At 45.9% G+C, this 16,375-nt stretch overlaps 1 protein-coding gene across 1 annotated transcript in view; it reads left to right on the top strand.

Moving 5' to 3' along the window:
- The window catches only part of XDH (xanthine dehydrogenase), a 78,687-nt gene that overhangs the window by 14,684 nt on the left and 47,628 nt on the right, over nucleotides 1-16,375 (top strand). The window contains 5 exon segments of the mRNA XM_012652529.1: nucleotides 3,226-3,283; nucleotides 5,983-6,079; nucleotides 7,859-7,967; nucleotides 11,394-11,520; nucleotides 12,417-12,478. Of these exon segments, the coding sequence (XP_012507983.1) occupies nucleotides 3,226-3,283; nucleotides 5,983-6,079; nucleotides 7,859-7,967; nucleotides 11,394-11,520; nucleotides 12,417-12,478 (453 nt within the window).

Below are 16,375 nucleotides of genomic sequence, written 5' to 3'. Positions count from 1 at the left end.
ATTTTGAGTTTGTCTCATGCTTTCTTATAATTAGATACAGAGTCTACATTTTGGGCAGGAATATCACAAGTGATGTGTCTCTCTCAGTGCATCCAGGAAGCACAGGATGTGAATTTTGATCACTTGGCTAAGTGAGTATCCACTAGCCTCCTTTACTATAAGATAACTCTTTTTACCCTTATAATGAATATGTAATCTGTATGAAGATACTTGAGACTACGTGATATCTTGTTCATCAAACTTTCACTCACTAGTTTGAGCATCCACTGAGGATTCTTAACGGGATCAATTACTGTGCTGATCACGAGATGGCCAGCCACATTCTTCAGTTGGCATTCTTCCATCAGGAAAAGCTTTTTCTTATCTCCCATTTGTTTGTTTGCTCATTGGTTAGTTATCAGTTTGGATTCATGGATTTTATATAATGGGTTATACACTATTATGGCCATTATTTCTTTTGATGATTGGGTTTTTACCAGAGTAATCTGCTTAATGCAACATTTCCTAAACGCACTTCCTCATGAAGTGTTTTTCCCTTGGAATACCCGTGGGCATCCTGTTGAGAGAGTGGTGCGTGGAGTACACCGTGGCCACACCATCAGAATGGTGTGACCCTTCTCTGCAGGAATTCAAGGGAGGGTGGACCGCTTGTGGCCGGGGTGACATGGAAAGCCTTTACTAGGGAAATGTTTGGGGTCTTCTGATAAGTCAAGGTGCAGGTGGAAGAGAGATGGCATGGTCAAAGGCACAGGAGTTGGAAGATATATGGTATATTTTGCGTGAAATAAGATGACCCTCTTGGCAGAGAAGTAGGAGGGAGAAAGTCTGAAAATGAAGATTGGGAACATATTGAAAAAGGCCTTGAAGGACAGCCCAAGGAACTTGGATGTTACCCTGAATACGTGGGAGGTCATTGAAGGTATTGATCAGGAAACCGACGTGATGTGATGAAAGCAGAACCACAGGACAGGAGGAAGGAACAATGTGGGGGAAAGCTAGTAAGCTAGGAGGCTCTTACTGCTGTCCACATGAAAGGTGGTAGGATCATTATTTTGTGCATTTATGATTTCTTCTATGATTTGTAACCAGAATTTTGAACAAGCTGGACTCATGGGGTGTGATCATATAAGAAAATTAATTTTACCTCCGACCTTCATTTAGACTTTATTCAAAGGGAAAATTCTGGCAATTTCATCAACTTTTTGATTATTCTTTAGTCAATAAAAAAAATCCTGTGGTCATTTTTAAGTTACCAAACACAGTCTCAATTCAGGCACTGTGGTGACAGTAGCAAGAGAGCTCTCATTTAACTGGTACTATTGTAAGACAGGCTCTGGCCTTCTGGGCCTTTCAGGTGTTCAGAGCTGACCCTTTTCTTCCTCTTGTGATGGCTTTCAAGGATCTTCAGGGGCCATGACAGGAACATTCAATTGCACATCCCATGACACAAGTGACACTTTTCTTAGGCCAGCTGCTCTCCTTCAGCCTCAAGTTTTGGGAGGTCCACTCCACACAAACTCTCTGTTGGAGGCCCCATCACCCCCTATAGGTAGTCTTTTTGGGAAAGATTTGCACACTTCCAAGCCAGCTCTCTCTATCTCATGAATGGCCTGCAGTAGGTCCATGGCCAACACTTCTACATCCTTTGCTCTGTTGAGCTCTGGGAGTTCACACCAATCCCAACACAGCTACTTCTTCAGCCTAAGTTTAAACCTATCATTACTAGTTATTAATTTTTTTTTTTTTTTGAGACAGGGTCTTGCTCTGTCACCAGGCTGGAGTGTAGAGGCAGGATCATAGCTCACCACAGCCTCCAATTCCTGGGCTCAAGAAATCTTCCCACCTCAGCTTCCCAGTAGCTAGCACCACAGGCCCATACCACCATGCCTGGCTAATTTTAAAAAAAAATTTTTTTTTGTAGAGATGGAGTCTTGTTATGTTGCCTGGGCCAGTGTCGAACTCCTGGCCTCAAGTGATCCTCCTGCCTTGGCCTCCCAAAGCACTGGGATTACAGTGTGAGCTTGTGTGCCCAGCCTATTAGTTTCAGGTTAAGCCTATCTTTAGCTGTTTAGATAAGCCAGATCACCACATCCCCTACACAGCAAAGGTGGCATGTTAGCTCTACGTGTCCCACAAAGAAGCCCCCTCACTAAGTTTGAGGTGTGAGCAGACCCCTCCCCCACTTCCACTTTAGGAAGGTGTGAAACCACAGTACGGTTCCCTCTAAAGAAACCTTTATCGAAATTTCTTTCCCCTTAATCATCCCAATAACCCACACCCTTTTAGCCTTGATAATCTGTGAGGAGTAATGAAAGAGGTTCATAGATTTCCTTTGACAATTCACATTGGGAACTGGCACCTCACTTTGTAGACAACCTTTTCCTCTCTTTTCTTCTCTTTTTTTGAGACAGGGTCTCACTCTGTCACCCTGGCTAGAGTGCAGTGGTGTCATCACAGCTCACTGCAACCTTAAACTCCTGGGTTCAAGCAATTCTCCTGCCTTAGCCTCCTGACGAGCCAGTACTACAGGCACGCACCACCACACCTGGCTGATTTTTCTATTTTTTGTAGAGATGTGGTTTTGCTCTTGCTCAGGCTAGTCTTGAACTCCTGAGCCTTGACATGGCCTCTCAAAGTGCTAGGATTACAGGGGTGAGCCACCACACCAGGCTATACCACCCTTTCTGCCATATTGAACCTACTGATGGAGTTTTAGAGATAGCTCCTCCATTTCTGACATGTGATAACGTTGTTGGCTGTGATAGCCCATCACACACCACACTCTGCTAATGTGAACAGGCCACGGACTTTCTACAGTCACAGTCTGAGAGTGTCCATGTCAGAAGGCAAAGCCAGAGATCTGCCTGCTATGCTCTCGGATGTCCCTGGCAATCACAGGTGTGATCCAGTAGTAGAATGATGACATGTTTGATTTGAAGAGGGCTTTGCCTTGGCCAGCCCAGCATGGCAGGTGCAACACCTGAGTATTCTGTGGGGGTCCAGAGCTGAGCAGTAAGGTAGAATTTAAGGATGTGAGCATGTACACAGTCTGGCTTGTAGTTAATATGTTCATTCTTTTGGAATTGCCAAGAAAAATAGCTTAGTTTTATGACCTATTAAGCATATAACTGTACAAATTTTGGGGTGAGAGATTGAAGGGAGACATTAATTGCAGAAGGGTGGCTAAGGACTCCTATGAGATATTTTTCTTTTCTTTTTTTATAGGTGGTGGAGAAAAATGCAGATCCAGAGACAACCCTTTTGGCCTACCTGAGAAGAAAGTGTATCCTGACTTTGGAGTGGGAGTCAGGGAGAGGGGCAATGGGGACTGATTCTCTGGGCCTTACATCATTTCCTAGCGACCATAGGGTAGCCATGGAGTGTGGAGAAAAGAGCACTGGACTAGGAGTCAGAATACTTGAATTTTAGGTACAGTTGTGTCAAGCAGTAGCTGTGTGACCTTAGGTAGTCATTTGAGCTCTCTAGATCTGAAATGCTCAGCTATCGAATGAGAGGATTGTTCGTGATGTTCTTTAAGTTCTCTCCCAGCTAAAACTCTAGTTTAAACTGTAGGCCTGTAGAAAGGCCCTGGTGAGCTTCATAGTCATTCTCCTTAAGGAGGAGGAGCCCTTCCTTAGGCGACATTTGATTAATACCTAAATGTTTCCTGGGGAATGTTTCCAGCTCTGCCTAGGTGAAGGGAAACAAGGGAAGGAATGTCTGTTGGGAAAGGGATGCCCGAGGCACCATCCTCTGTGGAAACACAGACACCAGGAGCCCTCACGGCAGACTTGGGATGTGCTCTTCACTCGATGTGGGGAGGCCTCCTGTAAGATTCCCTGCACCTTCTGTTCTTTCTGAGTATGAAAGTGTTCTGAGACCTTGGAACAAAAACAACAATAGTAATAATAGGGCTAACATTTAATGAGCACTCACTATATACAGGCAGGGTTGAAAGTGATTTTTGTAGCTCACCTCACTTAATCACCTCAACAGTTCCAAGGAAATGGAACACTCCCTTCTGACAGAGGAGGAAGTGAAGCCTGGATATGCTAGGTGACCTGCCTTCCGCTAGCATGTTCTGGGAAAATGGTGGCAGAGCCCGCACCAAAGCCTAGAGCCATGCTCTTAACCTTTAACCCAAATTGGAAACTCTCTGGGGGTCTGTCATCAGGACTGTGCTTACCTTGACCTCTGTCAATGAACACCTCTCGCTCCCAGAAGGGATGTGTCGTGGCTCTTTCCAGTGGTGTATTTGGGGACAATAAATAATTATTTCAGCATCCACAGATGTGAGCGTGGAATCCTTGGCTTTAACTCTGGTTTGCAGTGGTTGGCTTTGGTGTACTTTGCTCTGGATTTTTGACCTAAAATGGGCAGGTTTGGAGGTTCATAGCAGATGAACCTGGTGGCTTTTCTGCAGTGAGGAAGTCACTGACAGGATTAGGGGCTGCACGGTTAATTGCGTGTCCAGCCCATCTATCCAGGAGGTCTGGGAAGAGAGGCTCATCCTCAGAGGTTGTTGAGATCAACTTTAGTTTCCTGACAATAAAACTAATTTTAGTTTTCTAATCATTTCAATTTTAGTTTTGAAGGCCCAGAAGCCTCAGAAATTCCTTATCGTAGCACCTGGCTGGTTCAAAGATCAATCTCAAATGCAATTCAAAACTAAAAGACAGCATGAAAATAGGAAGTCCTTGCAGTTTATTGCTGTCTGTGCTCTCAGTCAGCTTGTGGGAGTTTGAGGCAGGAGAGAAGATTCCCTGCCTTGACTTCTACCCTAGCTTTCAGAAAGGTCCCCAGGCCAGAGGAAGACCACGCTAGACTTTGAGCTGCCACCTTTGACGTCATGTGCCCCAGAGTTGCCTGAGCTGCGGATGACTGCATATAACCTGACTAGGGAAAAGAGGAACTTAGGATGCAGAAAGGACACACCCTCCAGATGTGCTTAGAAAGGAGCAGCATGGTGATGGGGAGCACATCGAATCTGGAGTTGATGGCTGCGTCGGGGTCCACACAGGCAAGAGAACACAAGCTCCTGTGTCATTCTGTGTGGCCCGTGTTACCTCTTGGGTCTGTTTGTTTTTGTTCTTTTAATCTGTGGGGAAATAGTAGTTCCTCCACTATCTACTAACAAAACTGTTGTGGAGATTAAACAGGTGACCTGAGGATACGTGCTTTTCCAGTACAAGAGGCTAGATCATTTTGTCTGGAAAATGGTGGAAGTGACCAGGCAATAACAGCCTCAGTTCCCTCCATCTTCAGCAAATGGCAAATGGCTTAGAGGCCTGCAGGCCTGAGAGAAAAGTGGCAGTGGAGCCCGTGTGTCTCTGAGAAAGTGACCACTACAATTGCTGTTTTCTGGGATAGCCTACTAGCTAGGCACTTTTAAAAACACAAAGTATCAGATTATCTTCCTGCAAGTATATGGAAAAGTTGGGCCCAATATTGGTCAATGATCTCAAAAAAAAAAATATTCACATATCTCATGGGCTAAATATTCAAAAGCCCCTTGCCCAGTCCTAATTTTGGTTCCTGGGATTTTATCAGCCCAAAAGGTTCAGAGTGAAAAGCCAGGACTCAGTAGGTCCCAGAACGCTTCAATGTCTCATTCTGGCCCAGACTTCACTGCACGCCTAGCCGGGAAGATGTGAGGGCTGCCCCATGTGATTGTCTGTGTCTACCTGCCCAGTGAGACCATGCCTGGAAGTTCCTGACACCAAGAGAGGTCTCCAGGACTGCTGATCCCTAGAACTCACATCCTAGGGGATGCTACTCCGATGTTGTCCATGGGACTCTGATGCCTTTGCTGACTCCCTGGGGTGCAGTGCAGCCCCTCTCAATGAGGAGGCCTGTGGGTCTGCTGCCCACCGGGTCGAGGGTCCTGAGCCTTGTGTGGGAATGGATGGTTTTACCCACATGGCTCTGCCCAGGTATTTCCCAGCAACCCTGAGTTCGTGCTCCTTAACTCTGACCACCCAGTGGGGCTGAGTGGGACCAAGCTTGGCTGTGGAGAAGGAGGCTGCGGGGCTTGCACGGTGATGCTCTCCAAGTACGATCATCTCCAAAACAAGATCGTGTATCCTTTGCCTACTGGCTGATGGCCTACGTGAGGACTATGATGTAGGGTCAGCTTGTGAGCGAGTAGATGAGTATTTGGGTGTGTATGCATGTGCACTGGTGTGGGAGCCCCTGTGTTTTGGGGCAGGATCTGATTACGGATAGAAAAATTGTAGACTGATGTCTTAGCAAGTGTCTTTCTGGCTTATGCATATTGAACTGCTGATGAAATGACCTATCTAAAAATCCAGGCTCATATTGTATCATAAAATCTTTCAACAGCTCTTCATTGCCCCCAAGACAAAGTCCACTCTCTGCGCTTATCAGACAAAGCCCTTCACGATATGCCAAGTTTTCCTCTCCAGTTTTCTTTCTCATCATGGGTCCAGTACTCCACTCAAGCAGAGACAATTGTGAACTACTGATGCCCCATGCCCACTCATTTCTTGGTCTTTGCATAAGCTGTTTCCCAAGTCTTGAATGTCCTTTCTTCTAGGACTTCTCTACCTGGATAACTCTTATTAGCTCTTTAGGACTGGGCTAAAATGTCACCTCTTCCAGGAACCCTTCCTTGTTCTTTCAAGATTGTGTTAGGTGCTCTTGGTCTGTGCTGGTCGCATGGTGCCCTGTGCACAGCCTTCCCAAAGCACTTACTGTAAGAGACTGACAAAAAGGTAAACTGAGACACAATATAATTTTTTGAAAGACTTTATTTAAGCAAACAATGATTCATGAATCAGATAGCTCCAAACCAGAAGTGGTTCAGGAGCCCCACTGAGGGTACACCAGGGTAGGTTTTTCTAGGAAAGACACAGAAGTAAAGCAAAGAAAATATGTGATTGCGTACAGTTATACACTTGCCATACTTGGTCTATCTCATCGTAAAGTCCCTAGTTCCATAATGATGAGTTTTTTGGCTACTTCTGATCGGTTGAGCTTAAGTTCTGTTTTTCTTTAATGTCGACATTTACAAGAAAGAACTCAAGTTTCACCTATTTTTGCAAATCAAGCCAAGTTGAGGTCACTTATGAGGCCTAACTGGTTTTGTCTACTCATGGATTTTTCAGGCCTGGTCTCTGTTTTAATTGACTTTAACAAGATTTAAATTGCAACTTCACCCCAGCTTCTATTTTCCCAGGTTGACTGCAAAGTGTTGAAGGGCAGAGAGTCTTCTTATTCGCTTTTAGTTCCTCAGCCCTCAGCAGAGTGCCTGGCATGGTTGGCACCCAATGACTGGTGCTCATTGTGTAAGTGAGTGAGTGATGGACAGGAGGATGCAAGGAAGCCCTGGCTAAGGGCAGCAGTGCACCCTCAGCCTCTGGTTGCCCTGGGGATTTCCTCTCTCTTCCCCAGTCTGGAGAAATGGTGGTGGGTGAAGGCAAGTGTGCAAAATGACTGGAGGTCTGGCACTGAGGCTAAGGAAGGCCCCCGCAGGGACAGGAGCATGCTTCAAGGCTGCAACCTGCCAGAAACTTCCTCTTGACTCAGCCTCCAGGCTCGGGCCGAGAAAGAGGCAGTAGAAAGTGACCCCGGCTCCCTTGCTCCAGTTCAGAGGCTGGGGGTGCACTGGTGCCTGACCCCACAGGACTCTGGAGGGGCTCAGCCTCACCTGGGGAAGAGCTTCCTTTGTCCCTTGGCCAGAGTCTTGAGTGGAGAAGTGAGGGCACCAGTAGAAGAGACAAGAACATAATTTAGGGTGAAGAGACATAATATAAAACCTCACAAAGTCCCCCAGGCCCTGCATTCAGGTCTGTCTGATGACTTGAGACAATGGAGTGACCTTAATCTGGGATTCTAGCCACTTTTCTGCCAATGCCTGTCTGGCCCCCATCTGCTCCTTGCATCATGTTGCCGTGACGACGGTGGAAGGAATAGGAAGCACCAAGACGAGGCTGCATCCTGTGCAGGTAACCAGAGGACAGGGAGCTGTGCTCTTGAGGTTGGGCCAGTCGTTCTGCAGGGAGGCCCATGCCAGGGCCGCAGACTTGCTTTGGGTTGTTGGGTGGAATTTCACTGCCTGAGCTAAGGAGGCACTGTGCCCTGGCCACCTCCCCATCTCCAGGTGCTGTGAGGTGAGAAGAGGAGGCACCTAAGCCCAAAGCTCCCTCCTGTGATCCGGGCAGATATAACATTGCGTGGTCCCGAGTGAATCTGGTGGCCAGGGCAGTCCAGCTGCACCAGAACTGGGAGGAGGAGGGGCAGGGGAGTTGCCTCACCTTGCTCCAGGGTGTGTTTAGGAAACCCCCAGCCTTCCCAGGTTCCAGATTCTAAATTCTCCGTGCCGCTTGTTTAGAAGCCCACCTACTCCCTGCCCTTGGGATGGCAATTCCAGTTGCACCCCTTATCTCCCACCCACAAACGACACAAATGCGGACTGCTGGGCCTCCACTCTCACTAAAATGGAGGTTAGCAAGTGCTAAATAAGACAACAGAGATTTATGAGTGCCTGACCAAGGCTTTCTCCCTGATGGTAGCAGACCACTTGGCATGGACGGAAATCAGGAACACTTCTGGGGAGAGTGGGCAATAGCAATCTGAGAGGTTCTGTGGAGGGAATACGATGCTCTTGGGCCAAGTGGGAGCGGAGCACTGCAGGCAAGAAGGCCGTCATGCCGAATACATTTTGTTTGCGGAAATGGGCTCTTCGGGAGATTGCAACCACAGAGGATGCCAGAGGTAGGCCTTCGTCCTCCCTCAACTCCTAGAATACTAGGAGACATGTCGTTCAGGAGATCATGCCTTCCTAGGGCACCTTTCATGACATCACGGACTCGGAGCCTCCTACTGAGTGTGCTAGGAAGAGCATCTCGGGCCAGTGATGTGAGGTCAGAGCCAGCTGGGGGTGGTGCTGCTTCACTTCCATAGCTTTGTTTCTTAGGCAGGAGGAGGGGACAATACTAAACTCGTCCAACCTGCAGGAGATGTCAGAGGGTTAATTAAGGCTTGTTGTTTTCTTTGAAACAAAGATGAAAGAAAGAGTGAATAGTTTCAATGCAGGGATCGTATCTGTATAATTAGTCTACACCCTTCCTATCCAGCGGTATAGAATCTTGTTCCTAATGCACTTATTTTGGCTCCAATTAATCTGTAGAGCCTGGTGCCACTTCTCATTTATTTTTGTTCTCTTGGTTTCTGTGACACGATGCGTTTCTACTTTTCTTCCAACCCCCATGTTAATTGTTACAGGGCCTGGGATCTGACCTGGGCCCTTCCCTTCCTCACCCTCATCCTCTCCCTAGGTGGATTTAATACTGTCTACATGCAAATTGCACTCACATCTGTACCTTCAACTCTGGCTTTTCCTTAGAAGTTAGACTTATATTTCTGACAGCCAACTTGACATTACAGCATGGATGTCTGACCTCAAACTTAACAAAACCCTACTTTGCTGCTAACGTCTTCCTTCCCCAATCTTCCTCCATCGGAATCAATGGCAACACCATCCACCCAATTGCTCAAGACGAAAATCTAGATGTCACCTTTGATTCTTTCTCTCATATGCCACACCCAGTCCATCCAGAGGTAGTGTCCACTCTACCTCCAAAACATACAATGGAACCTTCTTTTTCTCTCAGTTTGCACTATTACTACCTAGTGTGAGCCAGCATCTCCTCTTGCCTGGCCCACTACAATGTCCTGGTCCCCTGTCCCATTCTTGTCCCCTACAATCCATTTCCCACCCAACAGCCAGAGTAATTATTTAAAAACATAAGTGAGATCACATCACTTCATACTGAACATTTCCCATCGGCTTCCCATCACTCCCAGAGTAGAATTCCAGGTCCCTACCCTGGCTTGTGAAGCACTATATGATCTGGCAGCTGCTCACACCGCTGGCTGACTTTTCTAGTCCCAGCTGACTCCACCCACCCGGCCTTTCCGCAACCCTCGCCAGGCTCGTCTGTCCTCGGAGCCTGTGCACCTGCTGCTCCTCTGCCTGGAATACACTCGTTCCTGCTCCAAATCTGCTTTTCAGAACAGCCTTTTCTGACCATTCCAAGTAGCTGCTGGTCATTCTGGATCACGTCGTCCTGTACAAATTCTCTACATGGTGCTGACCTCCACCTAGCGTCCTCTTGTTTGTTTGTTTTCATATTTCCCCAACTCGAATGTGGGCTCCATGGGATCAGAGACCTCGTCTCTCCTCGTCACTGCTCTATCCCCATGGCCTTTACCACACCTGGCACACAGTAGATTCTCGGGAAATATTTATAAAATGAATAAATATACAGCCCATCCCCTGTATCTGCGGATTCTGTATCCATGGGTTCAATCAATTGCAGAGTGAAAGTATTTTTTTAAAAAAAGGCGTCTGTACTGAACATATACAGACTTTTTTCCTTATCATCATTCCCTAAGCAATACAGGATAACAACTATTTACATAGCATAACATTGTAGTAGGTATTACATGTAATCTAGAGATAATTTAAAGTATATGAGTGGATTGGGCAGGTTATATGCAAATACTTCACCATTTTATATGAGGGATTTAGGTATCTGCAGGGAGTGCTGGAACTAGTCCTTTCCCGATACCAAGGGACAACTATATATGCTAGGCATTGGGGATACAATTTTCTAGCGATTTTACTTCACATAAATACCAAGAGAGATTCCTAAGAGACAGAAAAAAAAATGTGGAGGAGAATCTCCTTATAAAAATCTTCCAGCTTTGAATGAAAATTCTGTGACATTCAATGCATATAGTAAAGTCCATTTGACACATTTCCCAATTCTTATGTCCTCCCTGAGCTTTCAGGGTTGCCTTCATGTAAGAATACAGGAAGACAGTGGTATTCTATTTTGGAATAAAATGGATTCAGCTGATGCTTCATAAATGCTGGTTGAGCTGGATTGCAGGATAGTGAAGTTAAAGGAACACAACACAGCTCTCCCCTCCGCCCTGTGTGACCTTGGGCAAATTTCTTCAGTTCTCTGGGCCTGCTTCCTCCTCTGTCGAATGAGTGGAATGAAGGGGGAGAAGCCACCCTCTGGTTCTAATGTCACTATTCTTTGAAGGGACCTTTCTACTTGTAGCTAGCATTGGCTGACTGCCTGCTTTATGCAGGTGCAACGTTAAGAGCTTTATGTGAATGATCTCAGTTAGTTGTCACCACACTGTAGGGGTAAGTACAGACGAGGACTCTGCAGCTCAGAGGGGCTTGGTGACCTGGGTGAGGGCACAGTTGATAAGCAGCAGCACCGGAACTTGACCTTGCACAGTGAACGCTACCCTCTGTTGTCTCTCGACACGGGCTGGCTTCAGGTGAGTTCTGCTGGGATCCTGGGAGGAGTTCTGCTGACACAGGTGTCTCTGTTATCTCTCCCTTTCAGGAGAGAATCGCCAAAAGCCATGGCTCCCAGTGCGGGTTCTGCACCCCCGGCATCGTCATGAGCATGTACACGCTGCTGCGGAACCAGCCCAAGCCCACCATCGAGGAGATTGAGAACGCCTTCCAAGGTAGGGTCCTTCAGGCACAGCCCTGGAGGAGGAACAGCAAACAGGGCATGGCAGAGGGCAGGCAGGGCCAAGGGGAAGGCCGGGAAGGGCCTAGGGGTGTGAGGGACTGCCCTTTGGGGGAGACCACCCCGATGTGGTGGCTAAGATCTGCTAGAGAGTTAGCTCTCAATTTGGAGAGCACTTGGGTGTTATGGGGACCTCCTGGGATCCCCTGCATTTGTGTTCATCTTCCTGCCTTTCCACAGCATTGAGTGGGGTTGGCAGTGGGCAGCTGGCAGGGGAGGATGTCATTCGGGAAACTCCACAGAGGCTAGTGATGTGGCTTCCTTTCCTCTCAGCTCTCGCCAGAAGGGGATTGTGCAGGGAGAAGACCACATATGAACGAGGTGGTTGGGATTCTGAGCCACAGGCAGGGACGGGCTTTCCATTTTGCCTCTGTGAACGGGCCCAGGGGCCTGCACCATGTGCCTATTTTTCTGAATTAAATAGAGAAGGCTCCCATCTATTCCCCATGTCAATCTATCATGTATCAATCAGCTACTTTGAGTCCTAACCCATGTCAGGCACTATACAGAAGGTACAGGGGACACAGGGATCAAATACACGGTCCCTGCTCTCAAGGAGCTCACACTGAAAGGGAAGAGAGTTTACAGTGTGGTTTGATAAGCTCACTGATAGAACTATGACCAGCCACCATGGGACACTTAGCAGGGAACCTGACTCAGTCTGGGCCTTCTAGGATGGCTTCTGGAGGCAGTCAGGACTGTGAGGAGGAGGAGGAGAGTTTGCAGGGGCAAGTGGTACACAGAGCACCCAAATGAGCTGGGGGCAACGTCACAGACCCTCCCCTTCCCTGGGGCCTGCACTAACATGGCAGCTTTTTCCTTGGCCTGCAGGAAATCTGTGCCGCTGCACAGGCTACAGACCCATCCTCCAGGGCTTCCGGACCTTCGCCAGGGTAAGTGGGCTCTAGAACAGCAGTGCCCCTGCTCCTAAAGCAGTAACACTCAGAAGTCACAGTTGTGAGGGATGCCAAGGGCCTCTGGTCTACAAAAAAAGCTAAGAGGGCTAGTTAGTGGGTCTTCCTGCTGGGGACTTCTGACATGGGGGGCAGACTCTGCTGTTCTTCTTATCAACAGCGTGGGGACTTGGAATCTGGAAGAGGCCCACTGCCTAAGAGCTAGCTCCCTGCAGGGCCTCTGGGCTTGGTAGTTTTCCCTTGGAGACTGGCAGGCTCAGCCCAGGGCACAGGTGCTGAACGTGGCGTTTAATAACAACCCAGCCCGGCTCAGCACTCGCCCCTCCTCCTTCCCTCCCTCGGCTGCTTTTAGCACTCGGCACTCTGCTGGGCTTATGAAGCTGATAATTAGATCTCTAGACAGTTCGTGAACCCCTACAGTGTTTGTATAACTCGAAGTGAGAAGCCACAGCCGGTGTGTGGGTATTGATTACATAAACACAGACACGCGCACATACACACACACACCTGCCATCTGGCAAGGAGGACAGAGGGCTGGCCTCTCCCCTCTTGGCTTCGTCTCCTGGGTTTTACCTGATTCCTCAGTTGGGTCAAGTTAATCTTGACTCTAATCAAACAAACTCATCTCAGTGAGATTCTAGGTCCAGGGAATTACAGACTCCTATGCTTTGCACTCACACTTGGGGTTGGCACATCACACAAAGGAGAGCTGTGTACAAATAACCCAGGAAGGGGTAGCGGGGATGGAGACAGGGCCTTACCAGGGTGGAAAACACCACACCCTGGTTAATGCTGCAGCTGATGAAGCATTAGGAGATGTGGAATTAAATGAAAATGATTGAAAGCATGAATTTGGAGTCTGCAGACCTGGGTTCAAATTCTATTCCCCCACTTAATTGATGCATGACCTTGGAAAAGTTTCCTTGTTTCTAAAATGGTGATTATAATATCTACCTTACTGTGCTTATAAAAATTAGGTACTTCTTGTAAAGCTTTTAGAACAATGCCTGACACATCTTAAGTATTTGATAAATGGCAACCATAAATTATCATGCTAGTACATTAGCCACAATATAATCCTCATAAATTGATCAGGCTTTCTTGAGAACCAGGGGTTGTTAATCTGGCCTCTAGTTACTTTGTAGGAGCCTGCTTCAAGAGATACAACATAACGAGTCCTTCTAGTTTCTCAAAAGAGAAGAGCTTTTGAGCATAGCAAAAAATTACACTCCCTTTTGGAAATTGAAATGGCTCCTTTTCCTGATGCGGCACACACCTCTAGATCCAGCTGCCCAGCAGTGTAGAGCAGACAGAGGCCGAGAGCTCGGAGCAGCCAGAATACCTGGTGCATAAAAGGTGCTCAGGAGCTCATACGTGTTACTCGTTGGAAGCCCCCAAGACACTTATTCAGAGCCTTTTACTCTAAATTTACACACAGCTCTCACAAACCTGGTTATCCAGTTTTCCTGTCCACAGCACACACTGGAAAAGGGTGAGGAAGACCAGCTAGAGGTGGGCACACTGCTCACGCAAGAATTGACAGTGTCCATCTGGCAGCAAGGCAGGAAGTGAAAGAATCATAAAACAGGTACAAGCAAGACTTGCAGTTTCTGCCCTGGCACGTAAGGAGCTTAGGAGTCTTCATTCAGTCCTAACAACAAGCAAGAAGCTGAACAAACTAAAAAATCAACAACTCTTTTTAGATCCAGCAGATAATTGAAGTCTCAGGACAAATCATTGCCCCCCAAATTGGAGAGACAGGCAGGCAGATACAGAGACTCACAACATACCAGAGCAGAAACCTCTGCAGGAACCTTTACCAGGGTAGGAAAAGCTAAACAACAATTGACAAATTGCTGGAGGAACAATATGGATACAAACTCCAGAGGGACCCAGTCACGTGGGGGGGCTGTATACTTTTGTGAAATTTACCTCTAAGAGCTCTACCAGGTCCTCACAGACAATGTTGGAGAAAAATCCCCTTGGGGTTCCAGTAGGGAGAGGAGAAAAGGAACCATTTTGAAATATGCCAGAACATTCTGTTCCTCCTAATAAGATCTGCCCTCAGGAGAGTCCATTTTACCAGAGCCTAAACTTCTGAGGTTGTATCATAGCCTAATCTACCTCGGGGAAGGGAAATACAAACTCCAGTTCCCTCTTTTTTTCCACATGGGGAAGAGAAATACACAACCCAGCCCCCTCCAGCCATCTCATCCCACCTGAGGGAGAAAACAAACCCTGAGAAATTCTTGTGAGTTCACAGTCTAGGGGCACAGGCTCACCAAAAGACTGAGACCGAATCCTAGGACTATCCATACTTCTCTTCTCCCATATCGTACCAACACATTAACTAAAGGCCTATTTATAGCAGGTCCTTTTATCTAGTACATCACGTTCGTTTCTCAACAAAAAATTACAAGGCATCCTCAAGGCTGACACATCTTGAAGAGACTGAGCAAACAGCAGGACGAGAGTTAGATATGGCCAGGATGTTGGCATTATCAAACCAAGAATTTTATAAACTATGATTCATATGCTAAGAGCTTTAATTGAAAAAGTAGACAACATAGAAGAACAGATGGGTAGTGTAAGCAGAGAGATGGAAATTCTAAGAAAGAATCAAAAAGGAATGCTAGAGATCAAAAATAATGTAATAAATTGCAGACTGCCTTTGGTGGGCTCATTAGTAGGCTGGACATGGCTGAGGAAAGAATCTCTGAGCTGGAGGATATGACAATACAAACTTCCAACACTAAAAAGCAAAGAGAAAAAAGAGTGAAGAAAAAAAAAAACAACAGAAAATCCAAGAACTGTGGGATGACTACAAAAGATGTAGCATGTGTAATGGGAATACCAGAAGAAGGAGGAAAAGAGAACTGAGGATTTCCCAAAATTAATGTTAGACTTTAATTAAAGCCAGGAAGTTCAGAGAACACTATGCAGGATAAATACCAAAAAACCCCAAACAAACAACCTCCCCAAAATGACACCAAGAGATATCATATTCAAACTTCAGAAAATCAAAGATAAAGAAAAATGTCTTGAAAGAAGCCAGAGGAAAACACATCTTACCTAAAGAGGAACAAAGATCAGAATTCCATCTGACTTGTCCCAGAAACCATGCAAACAAGAAGAGAGTGTAGTGAAATACTTATAAAGTATTGAGAGAAAAAAAAAACCCACCAACCTAAAATTCTGTAACCTACAAAAGTATCCATCAAATGTGAAGGAGACATAAAGACTTTTTCAAACAAACAAAAATTGAGGGAATTTGTTACTAATAGACCTGTCTTGCAAAAAATGTTAAAAGAAGTTCTCCAAAGAGAGGGAAAATGATATAGGTCAGAAACTCAGAACATCAGAGAATGAATAAGTAAAGGTAAAACAAAAACTTCCATTTTTCTTAATCTTAATTGATTTAACAGATAACAATTTGTTTAAAATAATAATAGCAACAATGTATTTGATTATGTATATATATGTATGTATGTGCTTATGTATAAGTAAAATGAATAATAGCAATGATAAAAAGAATAAGAGGTAAAATTAGAAATACTTTGTTATTATAAGGAATGTGTACTACTGTGATGTGGTATAGTGTTATTTGAAAGTGGACTTGGATTAATTGTAAATGTATATTGCAAACTCTAGGGCAACTACTAAAAAAGGTTAAAAAAAAGGAGTACAATAGAAAGGAGAAGTATAAGAAAGGGAGAGGAAATGTAAGCATATCAATGCTCAATTAAAACCACAAAAGTCAGAAAACATGAAAGACAAAAATAGGAACAAAGAAAAAGAGCAACAAATAGAAAATAGTAACAAATATAGTACATACTAATCCAATTATATCAATGATTACCTTAAATGTCAATAATC

This window comes from Propithecus coquereli, unplaced genomic scaffold (assembly GCF_000956105.1).
Source record: "Propithecus coquereli isolate 6110/MARCELLA unplaced genomic scaffold, Pcoq_1.0 Scaffold39, whole genome shotgun sequence".
In the NCBI taxonomy this organism is placed as follows: Eukaryota; Metazoa; Chordata; class Mammalia; order Primates; family Indriidae; genus Propithecus; species Propithecus coquereli.
The sequence above is the reverse complement of the archived record's forward strand: the minus strand, read 5'-3'. Positions and strand labels throughout refer to the sequence as shown.